This window comes from Bacillus rossius, chromosome 2 (assembly GCF_032445375.1).
Source record: "Bacillus rossius redtenbacheri isolate Brsri chromosome 2, Brsri_v3, whole genome shotgun sequence".
Taxonomy (NCBI): Eukaryota; Metazoa; Arthropoda; class Insecta; order Phasmatodea; family Bacillidae; genus Bacillus; species Bacillus rossius.
The window spans coordinates 101,689,174-101,706,926 of NC_086331.1; the positions used below are offsets into that span (position 1 = coordinate 101,689,174).

Here is a 17,753-nt window from a genome sequence, read left to right on the forward strand (position 1 = left end):
AGGGAAAATAATAAAAAAGCTAGAAGATAGCATTACAAAAATTAAAATATTTAAGAAGTTTACAAATACACGCCTATGTCCAGTTCACAAAATTTGGTTCTAACATAACGAGCACAGTTCTTAAATAAAAGGTTACTTTAGCATATTGGCTTCTAAAAATTGGCATTTATTTCTGTCAAATGATTTATAAAACCTTGCATGCTGCTTAAATTATTATTGCACATTTAACGGAATACTTTTGTCATTTATATCCCTTATATTAAAAAAATTGCAAGAAACACTTAAATTTATTTGTAGTAGTATTTCATATACAAAAACTTATATGTAACAGGACGCCTCTTCGTATACAAAAATGCAAAAAAAAAAAAAAAAACCCCCCTTCAAAGTTTCTGTTACGAAAAGCGTCAGTGTTACATAGTTTTGTTTACCAGAAACATTAAAGTGCCCTATTTCTCATAAACAGCCTAAGTGTGATTTTTTTTTTGTAATATTTGCATTATAGAATACGCTATTGTTCTCTTAGGGAAACTTTCAAAGAAATTTTTTTTATAAAGGCATTAATTAACTTTATCTAAATATCTTTTTCTCTTTTCCCAGTATTCTGAGGTATCAAAAATATTATTTATATTCGTTGTTTAGCCACAATAGAAAAAATAATTTTATTCTAAAATTAAGATATAACGATAGCTTGGTTATTTTGTTGGAGAACCTTTGTATTTAATACAGTATTTAAATACATTTTAAACATTATTTAAAATTCATAGACTTTAAATTTACGTTTAAATATCCATACAGGCTTCATTTGAATAAAATACGTGACATGGTATTCAATGGCGCAAAACTAAATTAATAAATAAAATTTACAATTGGAAATAAAAAATTATTCTGAAATTCATATAAGTATAATGCACTTACGACAACGGCAGTTTTCCGTATTCGGCTATTTCCAATTACATTATAAAACGGATAAAGAAAAAGAGAGGCATTGTTAGAGACCCGTGAATTTCGCGGATTCAATGTCCTCCAGGATGGACTCCAATATCCTCTACACACTCGGGCAAATGCCAACTGTTCATTGGCTGTTGACTTGTGAGTCGTCTCGACTGGGTGGCCTGTGATTCGACACTTCTATGAGTGAGGGTCTCTAATTGGCCCTCAGTCCTCCAGATTAACAGAGAACCAATGACAGAAGCAGCACTAAGGTATAATTATTTGAATTTTAGCATAACACGAAATGAATCCGCGAAATTCACGGGTCTCTAGGCATTGTTAACACAGCGTACAAAATAATCTTCTAGATATTTAGTTTAAATGTTACAGGAAATTAAAATTAATATTAGCAAATACAATCCATATTAATCAGGGCATAAAGTATAAAAATTTAGCTAAGCTACTTTCCACAGACTGCTGTTTAAACTTTGAAACTGACATAATGATAAACGAATTAATATGCAATGCCGTACAATCATTCATAGTTATAATTTTCCGATAGGGTTTAGGAGTTAAAAATCATTTGCCAGGTCTACTAAATATCTTATTTGCACAGGATAAATAACTACATCGTTACTTAAAATAAAATGTTATTTTCTTTCACGTGTTAGAGCAAAAGTTTTGCAAAGAAATAAATTTTAAATTACAAATATAATTTTTTAAAAAAGCATCCAAACAAATTTTCAGCGAACATAAAGCATTAAACTATCAAATATTACGTCAATTACTTCCTACATAACTAGGGATTATTAATTTACCTTCTTCTGAAGAATCCAAATGAAGATTGAAAAGAAAGACATTTTTCATGTGTTAGTTTATCAAAACCCAAAATCTTCAGAAAACGTTAAGAATATCTTTACAAAACAGTAGTTTAAAAAGTGTTTCAATCTTAAAGTAACATTATTTTCACGTACGAAATCGCAAAAGTAAGAATTTTTTTTCTTTCAAAATTTAATCATCTACTCAGTATATCGAGATATCATGCAATGTTATTAAACATAATTTTAAATTAGAATAAAACGAATAATGAACTCTGATCAAGGATTTCTAGTACTTCGGACACATTACATTGTCTATAGTAATCTCTGGCTGTCAGAAAAATAATTAAATTTGTATTAAGTACCCTTTGAATATATATTCAGTACTTTAAATAAAATATTCTTTCAATTTTATATATTTTTTTCCCACAAAATAAATGTTTGTATTTTGTCTTATATGACATGGAAATTTTTAAGTAACTAATTGCAAGTATTTTAACACTAATTTATGAAAAATTTAAAACATAAAAAAATTTCATAAAATTAAATATTTTAACTAGTAGAGAAATCGTTTGGCACTCAGGAATTTAAACATGCCTACTTTTATAAAATAATATTTTACCTCCGTCATCTGATGGTGTGTAGAACGCTAATGCCAATGACACTACGGCTGCAATTTCTAAAATTATAAGCGTCACATCTTGAAGAGCTTCCCACACTAATTGCAAGAATGTTTTAGGAGGTTTTGGTGGTATCGTGTTGGATCCGAAGGTCTCTCGCCTATGCTCTATGTCCGCTGGTGAACCGCTGAGACCTAAAACAGAGAAAAAATAATTTTTACAAACCAGCCTGGTGATACAAGGAGAAGATTTGATATCATGCTTTTTAGTGTACATTTTTTTCCCTTCCAATGATAAGTTTCTAGTCCAAGTTATGAAACAGTGCAGCAAAACTTGTCCTATCACAAATCGTGCTCACTTTAGCATGGTATCAATAGTTTTACATCTTTAAAATTTCCTAAACCACAAAGATTAAACATATACTCGACCATCGTTTAATGATATATATATTTTTTGGCAGTTTTTAATGTTTTTATTTTTTAAACTTACACAAACATACTGAATCAAAATTTACTATTGTTTAATATTATTTTATCATCAAAATTTTCCAAAAGTAATTTTAGTACGTGAAGACTGCCCGGAAAACAGAGTCCGAAAAATGGTATAAAATGAATGCATCAATTTGAGAAACGTTTTATTCCCAAAAATTACGTAGAATAACCACTAAATGGTAAAAAGCCAAGAAATTAAACAAGATAGTAGTATATAATAGCCAGACCGAGGATAGGCTTCTGGCTGTGGAGATGTTAGCCGACCGCCATCTTGGATTGTAACGTCATGGTGGCCAACTTAGATGACCTTGAACTTGACCTTTGACATTGACCTTCAAAATTTGCCCAAAATTAATCAAAATCCACCAAAATTTCCAGTTTTTTTTAAATTAAAAATATTAATTAAAATTTTAATTTAATTTTAGTAAAAATTACTTGCGTCAAACCCGTCATCTTCAAATTCTATAAACTTTGCACTTTTCGTTACACCCGCCATCTATAAAACCCGTAATTTTTATGCTAGAAAATTGGGGGGGAAATTTAATTAATAAAAAATGTATTACTAAAAAAATTAATAAAAATATTCCGGCATCTTAGATTATGACACCATGTCCGCCATTTTTGGAATTCCTAATTATTTCGCTAGAACTTAGGGGAAAATTTTAAATTTAATAAAACATTTTATTAATAAAATTTTAATTTAAAAACATGCTTAATTCATGGAGCTTAAAGTTCTCGGTTCAAACCCGGTGAGGGTAAGATAATAAAAAAAAAGGATCTTCCTCTTCTCTGTCTTCAGTAAACCGATCGGAGCTAAGAATTAGTCGGTTCAAACCAATGCAGAAATAAATGCTTATAAGATTGCTAACTTAAGCAAGTGTTCCTGCAGTAGAATAGAATTTATATAATATTTTTTTGGTTTGTAATTATATTTTTTTTTATTTCTTGAACATGTAATTTTTTTGGTAATTTTAATTAAATAACCATTTTCGCATTGACGAAGGATTGAAGCAAGGATGGATATCGTTAAATTCAATTAGTAAATTAATGAGTGGTTTTTCTTATTAATTTTGGAATTCTTCCCGTATTTCTAGCTAAATAACTACGAATTTCGTAGATGGCTCCCAAATGTCAAAACGGCAGGTGTCACAGTAATAAATGATTACTGCACTTTAAAAGGCAAAAATTAAACTAACATGGCGGTAGCGCACTCTAGCAGACGAAAACAAGATCGTGGCCTCCAGCAGACAAAGACACGATGGCGGACGTGACGACATACTGGCTGGCGATATTTATACCTTAACATTAGTGGTTGGCGGTCAATTTGTCGGTGGTTTCCGTGGAGGATGGATCTGACATCATTATTTATTATTCTGTCCTTACTGGGCTCGAACCGAGAACCCGAGCTCCATGACGTAAGTGCTTTTTTGATTAAAATTAGTTTAATTATTAATTTATTATTTTTTAGTCTCCCTCTCCCCCCCCCCCCCATTTTCTAGCTAAAAAATTAGGAATTTCCAAGATGGAAGACATGACGTAATAATCCAAGATCTCGGAATGTTTTTATTAAAAATTTTATCAATAATTTTTTTTATTGTTTTTAAAATACTTTACCGATTGCCTAGCATAAAAAATACGTATATTCAAGATGGTGACCGTGATGTCATAATCCAATATGTCGGAATTTTTTTTATTTAAATGTTTATTAATTACATATTTTTTTTAAATTTTAACAAAATTCCCAATTTTCCAGCATAAAAATGACGAAATTTCAAGATAGTAGGCGTAATGAAAAGTGCAATGTTTCTATAATCCATGATCGTGGGTGTGACGTAAGCAATTTTCATTACAATTTTATTTAAATTGTAACTCCGATTTTTTTTAATATTTTATACTAAATACGTGTTTAATTTAGTCGGGAATCGAACCAAGCACCAAAATCGATTAAGTAACTAAAAACTTGAAGTAATAAATATTTTATATTTGTTTTGAATTTTTTCTAAATTTTTTGTTTAAAAATTAAAGAGATCGTGTTTACAGTCAAGGTAATGGTCGTGACCTCGGCGGCTTATGGTAGCTTGCTGTTAGGACTCTTAAGCCGCTATTAAGTTTTTGGTTCTTACTAAGGCAAAAGTCTTTTAAGGTTTTTCGAATTTGGAAATTTTGAATTTTTGAGGAATAAAACAGGAAATTCCCCCTAACAACATGAAATTTTCCCTCGGAATAGGAAAATTTGAATTTTTTCAAATTTTTTTTTAGATATTTTGGTGGAATTTGGTTCCAAAAGAACTGGAAATTTTGGCGGATTTTGGCTAATTTTTGGCAAATGTTGGCAAATGTTGAGTCAGTTAAGGCAAATTTTGAAAGTATTTGTCAAAGGTCAAGGTTATCCAAGAAAGGCGCCGTGACATCACAATCCCAAAATGGTGGTCGGCTCACGTCTCCACAGCCTGAAGCCTGTCCTACGTACTACTCAAAATGTCTTTGTGTCAAAACGAATGTGGTTATTCATAGAAGTAATACCCTTTACTTGTACATTCCACATTCCACTGTGAGATGTACCGTCGCCACAAAACGAACACTGCACATCGGGGTTTTGTTCAAAGGCACAAAGGAGCGGCGACTCCTAGCACAGGAACCTCCATACACCCGAGATGAAAGGTCGGAGGGTATTTATAGAAGTCCGCAGGGAGGGCTGATGGAAATGGACTGGCTCTCGGCGCAGAGAACAGGGGGAAGTTGCGTCTCAGCCACTACAGCTACAGCAACAGGGGGGGTCGCATACCTCGCCAGATTGCGGCAGTGAGCGCCAGCTTTTCAAACCAGGCCTTTCAAGCAGCAGCACGGCAGGAGCGCGTATTTCATGTTCCAAGCGCCCCTATAGCCCACCTTGCCGACACCAGAATAGCCTACACTCCACTCCTACACTCCTTTGTATCAGAGTGCTGTTTTCAACTAAATCAGAAGTTAAAAAGCTCCATTTGACTGACAAATCAGTGGGCTTAAACGGGGATCATTTAAATAGCAGTTAAAAAAATTATTTAAGGTATTCAGGCCACTAAAATATAAGTAAGATTTCGCTGATACTACACTGAGAAAAATATATTGTTTATCTCGCAAAAATAGTAAACAAGGTTGAAAGGACGAAATTGTCACTTTTATTTAAATACTGCGATAAACAAGTTTGATAGATTTGCAGTTGAATTTACGTGCGTTTGAGTTTATTTTATTAATTCAATTTAGGAAAGTTATATTTGTTACATTACCACAATATTTAGATCGATTTTTCACAAAGATATGGTTGATTAACAACTTGTTTGGCATTTTTTTTTTATCATCAGTGATGTTCGAGGTTAGAGCTGAAGACAACAGCGCACACTTTGGGAGGCGTTGCGTTGCGCGGAAAAAGTGCGGTCCAGAACTGCTCCGGAGATGGCGCAGGCAGCAGGCTGCAGGCAGCAGGCTGCAGGCTGCAGGCAGCAGGCTGCAGGCTGCAGGCGGTGGCTCGCAGCAGCCTCGCCACGGACCGCTTAGCTGGACGTCAACCAGGTTGCAGCGCGTAGCGCGCAAGGTAATGCGTCGGCTGGGCGACCGCTCGAAAAGTATCACTACTTTTGTACAGTAAGCAAGATTTAACGCCGGTACAGTACCCGTTCATGTTAGTAAAAATCTGACGAAAATTTTTAATTGTTTTATTTCAAAGAATTTTTTTTTCTAGTAAATGAAAACCATGAACGTACTCAGATGTTTATAGTAAATAATTTTTTTTTCGTGACATGCCGTTCAAATGTTTTTAAATTTACTATATTCTGTTTTGTATATTTTCTGTTAAAAATTCGGTTTTAATATAGTTTTTTTTCTTGTTTACATAATATTATTACTCTTTGCTGCGGGTGTTGTGCTTGCTGAGGCTTCCCAAACGGTAGTTTGAATTATAATAATTTTTATTTGTGCAAAATAATTTTTTTTTGTCTAAGATAGTTTTCAAGCAATTTTAATAAAGAAAAACCACATAAGTTTTCTCTTCCTCGTGGAGGACACTCCCAAGCCCACTACTAGCAGTCATAAAGTTATCGACTCCTTCAGTAAGCCCAGCTGTGGCGAAGGCGATGTTTGTGGAGGGTGTCAATGTTCTTGCTGTTTACAATCAGGCATAAGTTCGTCATTATTGCAAATAAAACATTTCGTATGCACAATTATGTATTTACTTTTTGAAAAGTATAAAATAAGCTAATCAAAATACAGGAAGGAATTTGCTACGTTTTCAAAAGAGCGTCGCTGTCCATAAAAAAAAGCTAACGCAGTGTATACAGGCTTATTAGGAAAATATTTTAGCACCCGACAAGGAAAAACAGAAAATATAGACATGCACAGTAGAGGTATCCAGTGGTGTGAGTAGATGGAAGTGTTGTAAAAAGCTTTAGCGTTGATTAAATTTAGGATTAAACTGTATCAAAATAACACAACTGCCCAAAACCGTTTTGGTAAGAGTTAATTTTTTAAAAGCAGTAATACGATTTATAAAGTATTTAAAATTATTTATTAAGTAAAGGAAAGAAATATAATCATAAGACCTGATTTTTACTAAGAACCTAGTTGTACATTAGCAATGCATAAAGTATCTTTCCGCTGTAATAAAATACACAAAAAAATGTATTAAATATTTTCTATCCAAAGTCTAAAAAATAATAATTTTTCCAGTGGTAGTGTAAATTTGAGTATTAGTTTTGAATCTATGATTAGTAGAATATCACTAAATAATCGGGCAGTAAAAAAACTCCTGAAAGCAAACGGGAGATTCTCATTACATGACTCGCGGTTTCTTAAACAGAACATGTCCAGGTCTACTTGCAATTTCTGGGGTGGGAGCAAATAGCAGGCAGAACATTCCATCTGTGACGTCACGCAAGTTCTTGTGTTGTGAACTGTCCGGAATAGTTGTTTCGGCGCAAATTATTATCTACGAGATATTAATGATATGTCAAAATAGTATAAAAAAAACTATGACATGCCACAAATGTGGTGACTTTCTGATATGAAACACATTGGGATCAGACGAACCGAAATAGTTGGGCTAGGGGCTAGCACATGGCACGTTTCTGCGAAAGGATGGAGCTAGAAGGTGCACCATCATGCCTTTTGTCTGGCTCGCGATTTCTAGTAACGGGACGGTCAATTACAAGTTGCGCCTCGTAGTGGTCGAGAAAGGCGTATTTTAGAAACAAGGGATAAAAAACTAAAAAATAAATGAGCCAGGGAGATCATCAAATGTTCTATCGGAAATTTTTATGATAAAAATAAACAAAAAAATGCACAGTATCTCTACACAGAAAGCATCGCGAAAATTATTAGTTCTAAAAATGTTTTAGAGTACCTTGTCAAAAAAAAACATTTAGCATGTCTCTGTTCTTTCTTTTCAAGAGAGCATTAAAAAAGTAATTATAAGTGCTGTCAGCTAATCACAATGCGTTGCTCTGTTCTGACGCATGCGCATAAAAGTTTGTGTTATAATTTAAAATTTAAATAATATTTCGTATAAATAAATTTAGTCAAAATTCTTTTTCTACTTTCACGGAGACAGCAAGCCTGTGGGGTATAAGTACTAATTTGCTTAAGCCGTAGCTCACACTACTCAGCCATTACCGAGGAAAAATAATTCTAAAGTTTAAAATCATGTATGTGTGTTTATAACGATTTGATAATCTGTTACCACCGATTTATGGTTTTGTTTTCATTTTTTTACGTTATTGAATTACTAATAAATTTTTATAATTATAAATTGTAAAAGAATTCAATGCTTATGCTTGAAACTGGTCACCCAGCGCTCTGAAGCTTTGAAATCGAAATCTTTAAATTGTGCAACAGCAGCCAATGTCCAATGTTGTAAGTTTTACGTTGTGACTTGTTGATAGTTTTGTCTAGCTCCAAATAAAATGATCATACGACCATGAGTAAAGTAAAGCATATCTGTCAAAGATGTATCTTTGTTTTTAATATCCTCATTCCATTTCAAGAGATAATTTTTTTTTTCAAAACAACTTCATCCTCTTTTTTTTTTTAAGTTGTCAAGCTCCGTGTGATGTGTAGCTCAAAAATATTAATAACTTTTTTTTATAGTCCAGTGAAATGCAGTCACCTAATATACTATTGTATTATTCAATACCAGTTTAGACTTATTACTGCACAAAAATTATTCAGAAATTGTATCTCCATTTACGGAGCAGCCAGGAAGTTCTTTGTTTGTCAAAATGTTGCCAAAAAGTAATCAATTTGGAGTTAACATCACACAAATTACAAAACACGTCCGTTAAAGGCAAACTCCAAAAATAAACTAACGAACTGTAAATTTTGATTAGAATAAAGTACGGCTGACGAAATCAAAGAACACCTCAGGTACAGATGGTGAAAGAGAACCTTTTTTTTATTCTGTGCATCATTTCTATAGAGGCACGAATACACGGAACTACGATCAGGTCAAACGAATGAAATCCAAATGGAATGTTACTAATGGAAGAATTTATATTTTGTAAATGCATCATATCATGTTTGATATTTTAATTTTTTATATTAACCACATACGAATTTTAATTTCCCGTGTGTTTAGTGTATAAACAGTTATAAATAATTCAATTTGTTGATCAATGATGAAAATATGAAAAAAAAAAAATTGTCATAGCGAACTATCGAATTGTAGAACAAATATTTTTTTTTTAACATTAGAATTTTTTTTCGACAATAGTTAAGTTGTGCACGCTACGGCTTTAGCATATCCTAAGTACTCTTACTGAGTACCGATTACAAACAAAATCTCACTTTGATCTGAACACCCCGCAGCCTTGCATTCTCCTTGTTAGTTAAAGCAGTGTTTAAAAAACATTGTACAAATGTAAAGATTTCACACTAAGCCATTAAAAAATGTACAATTCACAGCATTATGATTTATTTGTATGCAAGCAAGTGTTTCGCAGAATTTTGTCATTTAAAAGAATGCTGCAAAAATCTTTAAATAATAAATGATGTTGCATGACAAAGTTTTTGGCAGAACCTGTCCAATTCTTCAGGAAGTATGGAATAAACAATCTCGGTATGTAGTATTTTAGAATGCGACTAAGGAAGCTACTTTCAACAGAACTAATTGGAAGCTAAAATTTCTTATCGCAGAAGTAGAGTGGAACTTACTGTAAAATATGAGTAAATGCGTTGCAACATAGGCAATTTACCTTTTGCGTATGAAGCACTGAAGCATTTTTTTAACGTAAAGGAACACTTCTGTGAAAAACTTGAAAATTTTAAGCTGAAAATTAGTATTACAATCTGTTAAAGTTAACTTATCTCTGGTGCAATATTTTCACCCTGGCTGTGAGGTAAACATTAACTACCAAACAAAGATTAAGAAAACTAATAAGCAGTAGGTACAAGAATTTTGGTTATCTGCACAGGCAGCAAAAGAAAAGTTTGTCGTTACTGAAAACTCACAAATAAATATAGAAAACCTAACAGGTAAATTAAGGACAGAATAACATACATGGCAGTAACGAAACAAATAAAAAAATGACCAAAATTATTTTTTAAAAAATATTATATGAACACTTTAAAGTCTATTATTACATTAAGAAATTTTTGATGGTACCAAACCATCAACATAAATTAGTAAAAGGGCCTAAAAATTGGCACAGAAAAATACAACTAATTATGTAGTACTAATTTTTTTACTGCGTCGCACATAAGTTAGAGTAAAAATTCACAATCTCATTGTAGATACACATATGATGTTGGACTGACCAGGATGAACATAAGGCCAAAGTAGTCTGTGAACATGAATGACAGTGCGTTAAAAAAACAATGTTCAAGGTCAAATATTGATAGCAAAGAACTGAAAGTATTGATGTAACATAACGAAATAACTCAAAAGAATCAAACTCTGCATGTCTTTCAATAAAAAAACTGGTTTATAAATTTCATATGTGAGAACCCAATCATGGCCATTTAAAATAGTTATAACTACAACATTGAGTTAGACATCAAATATGCATTTAAAAAAATTTCTTTAGAAAAGGAGCTGTTGCATAAAAGTAACCACGACCCGCAGAACAAAGAAATTGTCAAAAACAAACGACTTGATGAAAAAGCTGACTTAAAGAACCTTAATAATCACTAAATTTTAAAATCAGACAGACATCTAAAAAAAATATTTAAAAAAATTTTCAAAGAACCCAACTTGAACTGCCAAAACCCTAAAAGAAAGTGAAAATAATAATTTGGAAAATAATGATCGCCGAAATTGGTGGAAAATGTGTTGTAAAACAGAATAGGAAAAGTATTTCTAAAAATACCAATTAATTTGCTGGTATCCAGCGCATCAATTATAAAAAAAAATATATTTTTTGTATCAGTTTAAACTTTCATAAAGTATTCTGGTTGGTTCGGCAATATTTTACATTTACCTTTAATTTTTTTTAGCTATTGTTTTCTTGCATTGATTCACATGAATTGAAATAATATTTCATGCCTTACATCAAGAAGGTTGAAGACGTTCTAGAAAAATGTTATCAGTACAATATACAGTCGGTCCACCATTAATTGATGCTCTGCTTTAAATCTACTTTCAGTGACCCTCCACCAGACGGAACCAGTGACTAACTTGCATGCACTTGGGAAACTGACAAACTAACATAAACATGGATATGACTCTTTTCACTAAATATTTAACTTCATGTCCATAAACCGAAAATATATATTTACATTTATGTATATTAAATCTTTCATTTATGTCCAAGGACAAATTATATATAAATATAGTGGTGCTGTAAGCATTAATGTGCTCATGACAGATGCCAGAATCACAAGACGTGATCTCATCGAGGCCACAAAATACATTTGTCTTGCTGTCCTTGAACATGTCATCTGCTATGTGGGTGCTCTGACAAGTGGAGGTACTTATTGACCGAGCTTCTTCAGAGGCCCCAGCTTGGCATGGTGTGAGGGTCAGAGGCACAGCATTAACTCATCCCCCTTAAAATGTATGAAGCTGACAGTGCAAGCCTGCAGGTCCTATGAACCAGTTGCACAGTAACTGCCCGTACAATGCAAGCCTGCAGAACCTATGAACCATGTTGCACAGTAACTGCCCGTATTGTGACAAGAGAGAAATAATGTAGGCTGCAAGAGGAGAAGATGTATATATTTGATGTGTCCCATTTTAATTATAAGGTACTTAATTTCAAATTTTTAAACCGGAGAAGATTATTGTGTCAAGCAATTATAGGGTTAAGAAAGGAATAGTTTCGTTTTGCATTGAAATATTACAGAGAAAATTCTAGATAAAGTAGTTCATAAAATCCTTATTTTTGAATGTAATACTTTTTATAAATTTGGGTTCAAAAATCTATATTTCTAATATTTATAGTGTTAATAGAATTATTAATGTAATTAAAAATATAAGCGTATTTCTTGCTAAATTATTTTCATAAAATTAAACCCGAAACTTACGTTATAATCATCTTACATTATAATCATGAGATGATGGATCGCACATTATCGTCACTGATAGTTGCCACCAAAATAATTCAATATAATTATAGTTGAAATTAAATGGTAATTATTGCAAAAAAAAGTCTAAACAGAGTAAAATGAAAAAAGGTTGGGCCAAATGTTTATGATATTATATTTTTTAAATGATTGCCTTTTACTCTCTATTTCGTTTAATATTTCGGCAGTATTTAAGTTTCTCCGTACTTAAGTTTCTGGTTGCAAGTAACTGACTCTACACGGTGCGTATAATCCATAAAAATCCGTAGTCGCGGTGCAATGCACGTATCAGTGATATGGGAAAGCAGGCTAAGGAAACAAAATGTGACATGTGAGAGAGAATTATTTGGTCTCAAAATAAAACAATGTCAAGAGTGCACAGCAGCAAAGACAGGTAATTATTATTACGATGACTTCTTATGGCCGAGCAGTTATAAAGCTCATCCACAAAGACAGCTGGCAGAATACTTCCGAAGTTTACAAATGTTTGTGGAGCACATCTGGTCCGTTTAGGGAGTTTTGGAGTGTTCAAGATCATTGCTCTAAGCCATAGCGTACAAAATAACTCCTCGGCTGGGCGAAATCTGACGCCAGATTCAGCAAACTTTTTTAGTAAAATGAATAAAATTCAAAGCTATGACCATATTATTTGCTGACAGAAAAAATATTTCTCTAAAACTTTAAAATACACGTGCAATGGTTAACTGTATTATGTGTAAAAAAACATTGGAATCAATGAAAATTAAAAAATTAAATCAATCGCTAAAAAATTCTGTACGAAAAAAAAAATCATTACCAAACATGTGACTGCATAAAATCACCAAAGTGTTTGTCTCACTCGAGATGGGACTATGGAGCACTCTTGCAGCCCCAGGAGAGAAACATACCTTCGCTTGGAGATGTGTAGAGCTTCTTGCACACATCCTGGATGCCACCCAGCTCGGCCACCTTGGCCACTCCTTCGCGGCCGCGGGTCTCCATGAGCTCCCGCAGCTGCTTGAGGGAGATGCCATACTGCGCCGGCCGGCCGTCTATGGTCGCCATCGCACCGACCTGCAAGCATGCGAGAACTGCCTTGGTGCCGGGCCGTGGTGTCCAACCACCCGTATCCCTGTACTAGATCCACCCAGCCTGCAGCTCACTGGTCTCCGCACATCCTCGTCTCTGGAAACATGTGTGGCGTGCCTCGGTGCAATGCCATACCGTGGGGCCCAACCACCAGTATCCTTCTACTAACTATCACCAGCCCGCTGCCAAGAGCTTACAAGCTCACTGGTCTCCGCACATCCTCGTCACTGGAAACATGTGTGGCGTGCCTCGGTGCAATTCCATACCGTGGGGCCGAACCACCAGTCTCCTTCTACTAACTATCACCAGCCCGCTGCCAAGAGCTTGTAAGCTAGTTGGTCTCCTCACGTCCTCGTCACTGCAAGCATGCGTGGCGTGCCTCGGTGGAGTGCCATAACGTGGGGCTGATCCACCAGTCTTCTTTTAATAACTGTTTCCATTCCACAGACCAGAACACACAAGCTCGCTGGTCTCTGCACGTCCTCATCGCTGCAAGCATGCGGGGGGCGCCTCGGTGCTGTGTCGTACGGTGGGACTGAACCAACCATGTCCCTCTGCTAACTCTGCCCAATTTGCATCTAATAGTATGCAAGCTCGCTGGTATCCGCACGTCCTTGTCGCTGCAAGCTTGCTACAACAAGCTTCAGTCGAGCTTGCATTGAGCTGCATTCAAATAAGAAATTGGTTGTCTGTAAAGTCGGTTTACGGACGATAGTTTAACGTGACAACGTCACAACAAAACATTGATGAAATGATTGCATACTTTATGAATAAAAGTGAATCATTTTTTTTATTTCAATAATAAAATAATAAATACTTGAAATTATACTAGTAATCAGATTTTTAAAATGCAAGGATAATTAACCATTATTGCCGAAATTGTTGTTGTAATAAGCAATGAAAAACACATTAACTTTTCACTTCACTTTATTAACCGTCGAGTGGAAGAGAGATAGATGCGGCGCAAGCGTACAATGAGCGTAACGGGACACAGCGTAACGGAACAATGTACGTAACGGGACACCGCGTAACGGAATAATGTGCGTAACGGAACACTTTTCCGTGCGTGCAGCCGGCGTTCATCGATTTATTAGACGTTGTCACGTCAATAATTTAATGTAAAATGAATTTCTTAAATTATATTACGAGACACATAATTCGGACAAGTAGAATCGGCAAGATTAATTTGACCTCACTGCAAGCTTGCGAATGAAATGCTGTGTCAAATTAAAATAACTAGAGATCTAATTATTTGGCAGTGTAGTTGACCATTCACACTGCTCACACTCGAGTTCAGAATCCTAACAGATATGTACTATTTCATTGTGATCGGTACTGTAGGATATGCACAGCTGAATTTGGTTGGTTGAGCATGTGGATATAAAATCACACTACAGAAACAGGCTTAAAACATTTCGCTGCTTATAGCGGTGATGAAATATGTCGTGTAAGTGTGAAAGGAATGAATAAGGGCTTAACGTGTTGTCGAGATCGGGGTCATTAGAGGTTATGAGGGTTGATGAGCTGTGAATAGAGCCTTGGAATGAATAGTTGGGGGACACGGGAGTACTCCGAGAAAATACTGCAAGTACTCACAGAAACGTCAGCCACGTTTCCCAATAGCGAGAAATCAATGTTCGAAACCCCACCCCTCTTTTAAAATGGGGCCACTAACTGTTTCGCAATACTGCCATGTATAACTATAACTATCACGAAAATTTGGATAAACGTTTACATACGCATTGAATCGGAAAAATAAAAAATTAGAATCGGACACAGATCTGAGTTTTTGCCTGTGTTGTCACTTATTTTTTCTTCATAATTTGACTGACGTATGTCTGAGAATTTTAATTTACTACTGGAATTTAACTTTTCGGGTAGCTTCAGCTACCGGTAGAGAATCGGCGTCGCGTTTGATAATTAAAACTAATTATGAGTTAGCGACTCGCTATTTCTGAGATCTCTACACCAACAATGAAAAGATCTGATGATATTTAAACGGGTGAACATGTTTTAATTGTTAATATTCACGTTTTGGTTCACGCATTTAATCTTTTAAAATGCTATTTATTTTGAGTAGCAATATATACAAATATTTAGGTGAACAAATTTTGTCAGGAAAGGTTATTTTTTCCCACAATTTTACTAACACTGATTTACTGATACACATTCGCGCTTTCATGGTTTAGTAAGAATGTATTTTAGCAAGCAAACCGGATAACAAAAGGAAAAGATACATTTATCAAGCTTCTATTGTATTCTATTTCCCCGAAGGGGAAATGACGAAATTATTCTCAGTAAGACATATAATGACGAAATGATTCTCAGTAAGACATATAATGCCCAGGTAATACGTTGAACAGATCAATACCTAAGGCGAAGTAGCACAAAGGCGTCCAGTTCTGGGAAACAGAAAATGAAACCACGTGTCAAAGTGCAACAATAACATCACGAACGAATATAAATAACATTTTGAAATACTTTGTATTCCATGGCGGTAGGTCAATAACGTTTCTAAGCGCACACGGGATCACTGAGTTGCGGAGACCTGCAATCCGCAGCGCAAGTGCTCCAATCCCAGCCCAGCATATCGACACGGGCTATACATTTGCTCCTCGCAGTAAACTTCGGGAAGCCTACGTTTCACAGACGAGAGAGCCAAAACCCGAAGTTCTCCGAAGTTCATGCTTTTTTTCCGTATCTTTAATGTAGCTATCCTAACCAAATCAACCGTCCAAAATGTTTTAAAGTATTTATAATGTAGCTAACCTAACCTAATTGACCATTAGTATCTTTTTATCAACACCACCATATTTATTTACAATGAACAAAAAAAAACGAAGATGCACGATCGGACGTTTGGCTCTCTCGTCTGTGAAAAAAGGCTTCCCGTAAACTTCAGGTGAACGCGGGGGCGGTACTTACGGAAGCCCAAAGTCTACGTTTTTAGCGTAGCCATTTGCTGTCTAAAAGTCGTAGAACCAGATTAATATAAAAATAATAATTCTTTGATTGAAAATTGTGGAAAACAGACGGAGAAATCCAGGAAGTTTTGACAGTAATTTTACCGTCAGAACTGACACAAAAAAAAACCGACCAAATTAAAGCAATTAAAAAAAGCACAATTTATACGGAGAAAACAAATCTCACAACATCAAAAAATATAAAAATTGTGTTCAGGCTTAATCGCAACATAAAGAGTATCTGCTGGTCGATGTCAGGAACAAAAATTAATTATTTATTTTATTTTATTATTTATAAATTTATTAAGCACCAGTCAACAGACATAGTCAAAAATAGACACGTACTATCAAGTATAAAACAAATACAAACAACATAAGTTTAGCAAATAAGTGATGAAATAAAATCAAATATTAAGTATAGACGCGGATAGTCTATTGATCATGCACAACACTTTAAAATGTGAATACGTCAAAGTAAAAAAAACACTTTAATAAATCAATACAATGTAATTCACTATTAAATTCACGTTCAAAATAAATATACTGATAAGATATCATCTATGGAAATTCATAAATGATATTACTTAATGTGAAATACAAATTTTTTTATTATTAATTTTGATCTAAATAATAAACAGAGAAGACACACGTACTACTGAATTATATCATGAATACTTATTTTATAAGGATTAATAAGAGTATCGAACGATTTACTACTATTATTGGTACAAGCTACACAACGCATAAGCAATTTATATGACCATGGTTAGGTGAATATCTAGTTTCTTTGGCTGTAGGCCGAAAATTTCAGGGACGTATGCTCTTTAACCTCTATTCAGTCATGTATTAAAAAATTATTTATGATAAAGTACGCATTCAGGGCAGAACACCTGGTTTTAAGAGAGTGTCATATTTTTCTAACATTTCATGACAGTTAAACTTTGGATCTTTTGAATGAAATAATTCAAATTTAATTTATATTTAATATGGTAGAATTTAACTGTAAAGTAAGAAATCAAATAAGTTTGGATTTTAAAATATTTCATTTCATAAGGTTTTATTAAGCTTTTTTTTTTAAAAAAAAACAACAAATACGTTGCTGCTGAAGTATCCACTGTCACATTTTATTCATCGATTTTGTACCACTGCTACAGCGTCACAAAAATAAAATTTCTTAAACCATTTTTTTTACATAACACCTCACTTTTTACACAGCAATAAATATTTTAATTTCACAAGCAAGTAATATGCAACTAAAGTCAAAACAAGAAAAAATATTGTTTAATGTTAATTTTTTTTTTTTCTTGGTAAATTTGTTTTTGTATAGCAGGTTGG

The 17,753-nt window shown here is 34.0% G+C and overlaps 1 protein-coding gene across 12 annotated transcripts in view; it reads right to left on the minus strand.

Annotated features, from left to right (window-relative positions):
* Positions 1-17,753, minus strand: part of LOC134529524 (plasma membrane calcium-transporting ATPase 2) — a 349,005-nt gene that overhangs the window by 93,212 nt on the left and 238,040 nt on the right. For all 12 annotated transcript variants that reach the window (XM_063363712.1, XM_063363709.1, XM_063363708.1 and 9 more), the window contains 2 exons: positions 13,275-13,440; positions 2,371-2,562 (listed from right to left, as the gene is read on the minus strand). In XM_063363712.1, the coding sequence (XP_063219782.1) occupies positions 2,371-2,562; positions 13,275-13,431 (349 nt within the window). In that variant the 5' untranslated portion in view covers positions 13,432-13,440. The remainder of the gene's footprint in view (positions 1-2,370; positions 2,563-13,274; positions 13,441-17,753) is intronic.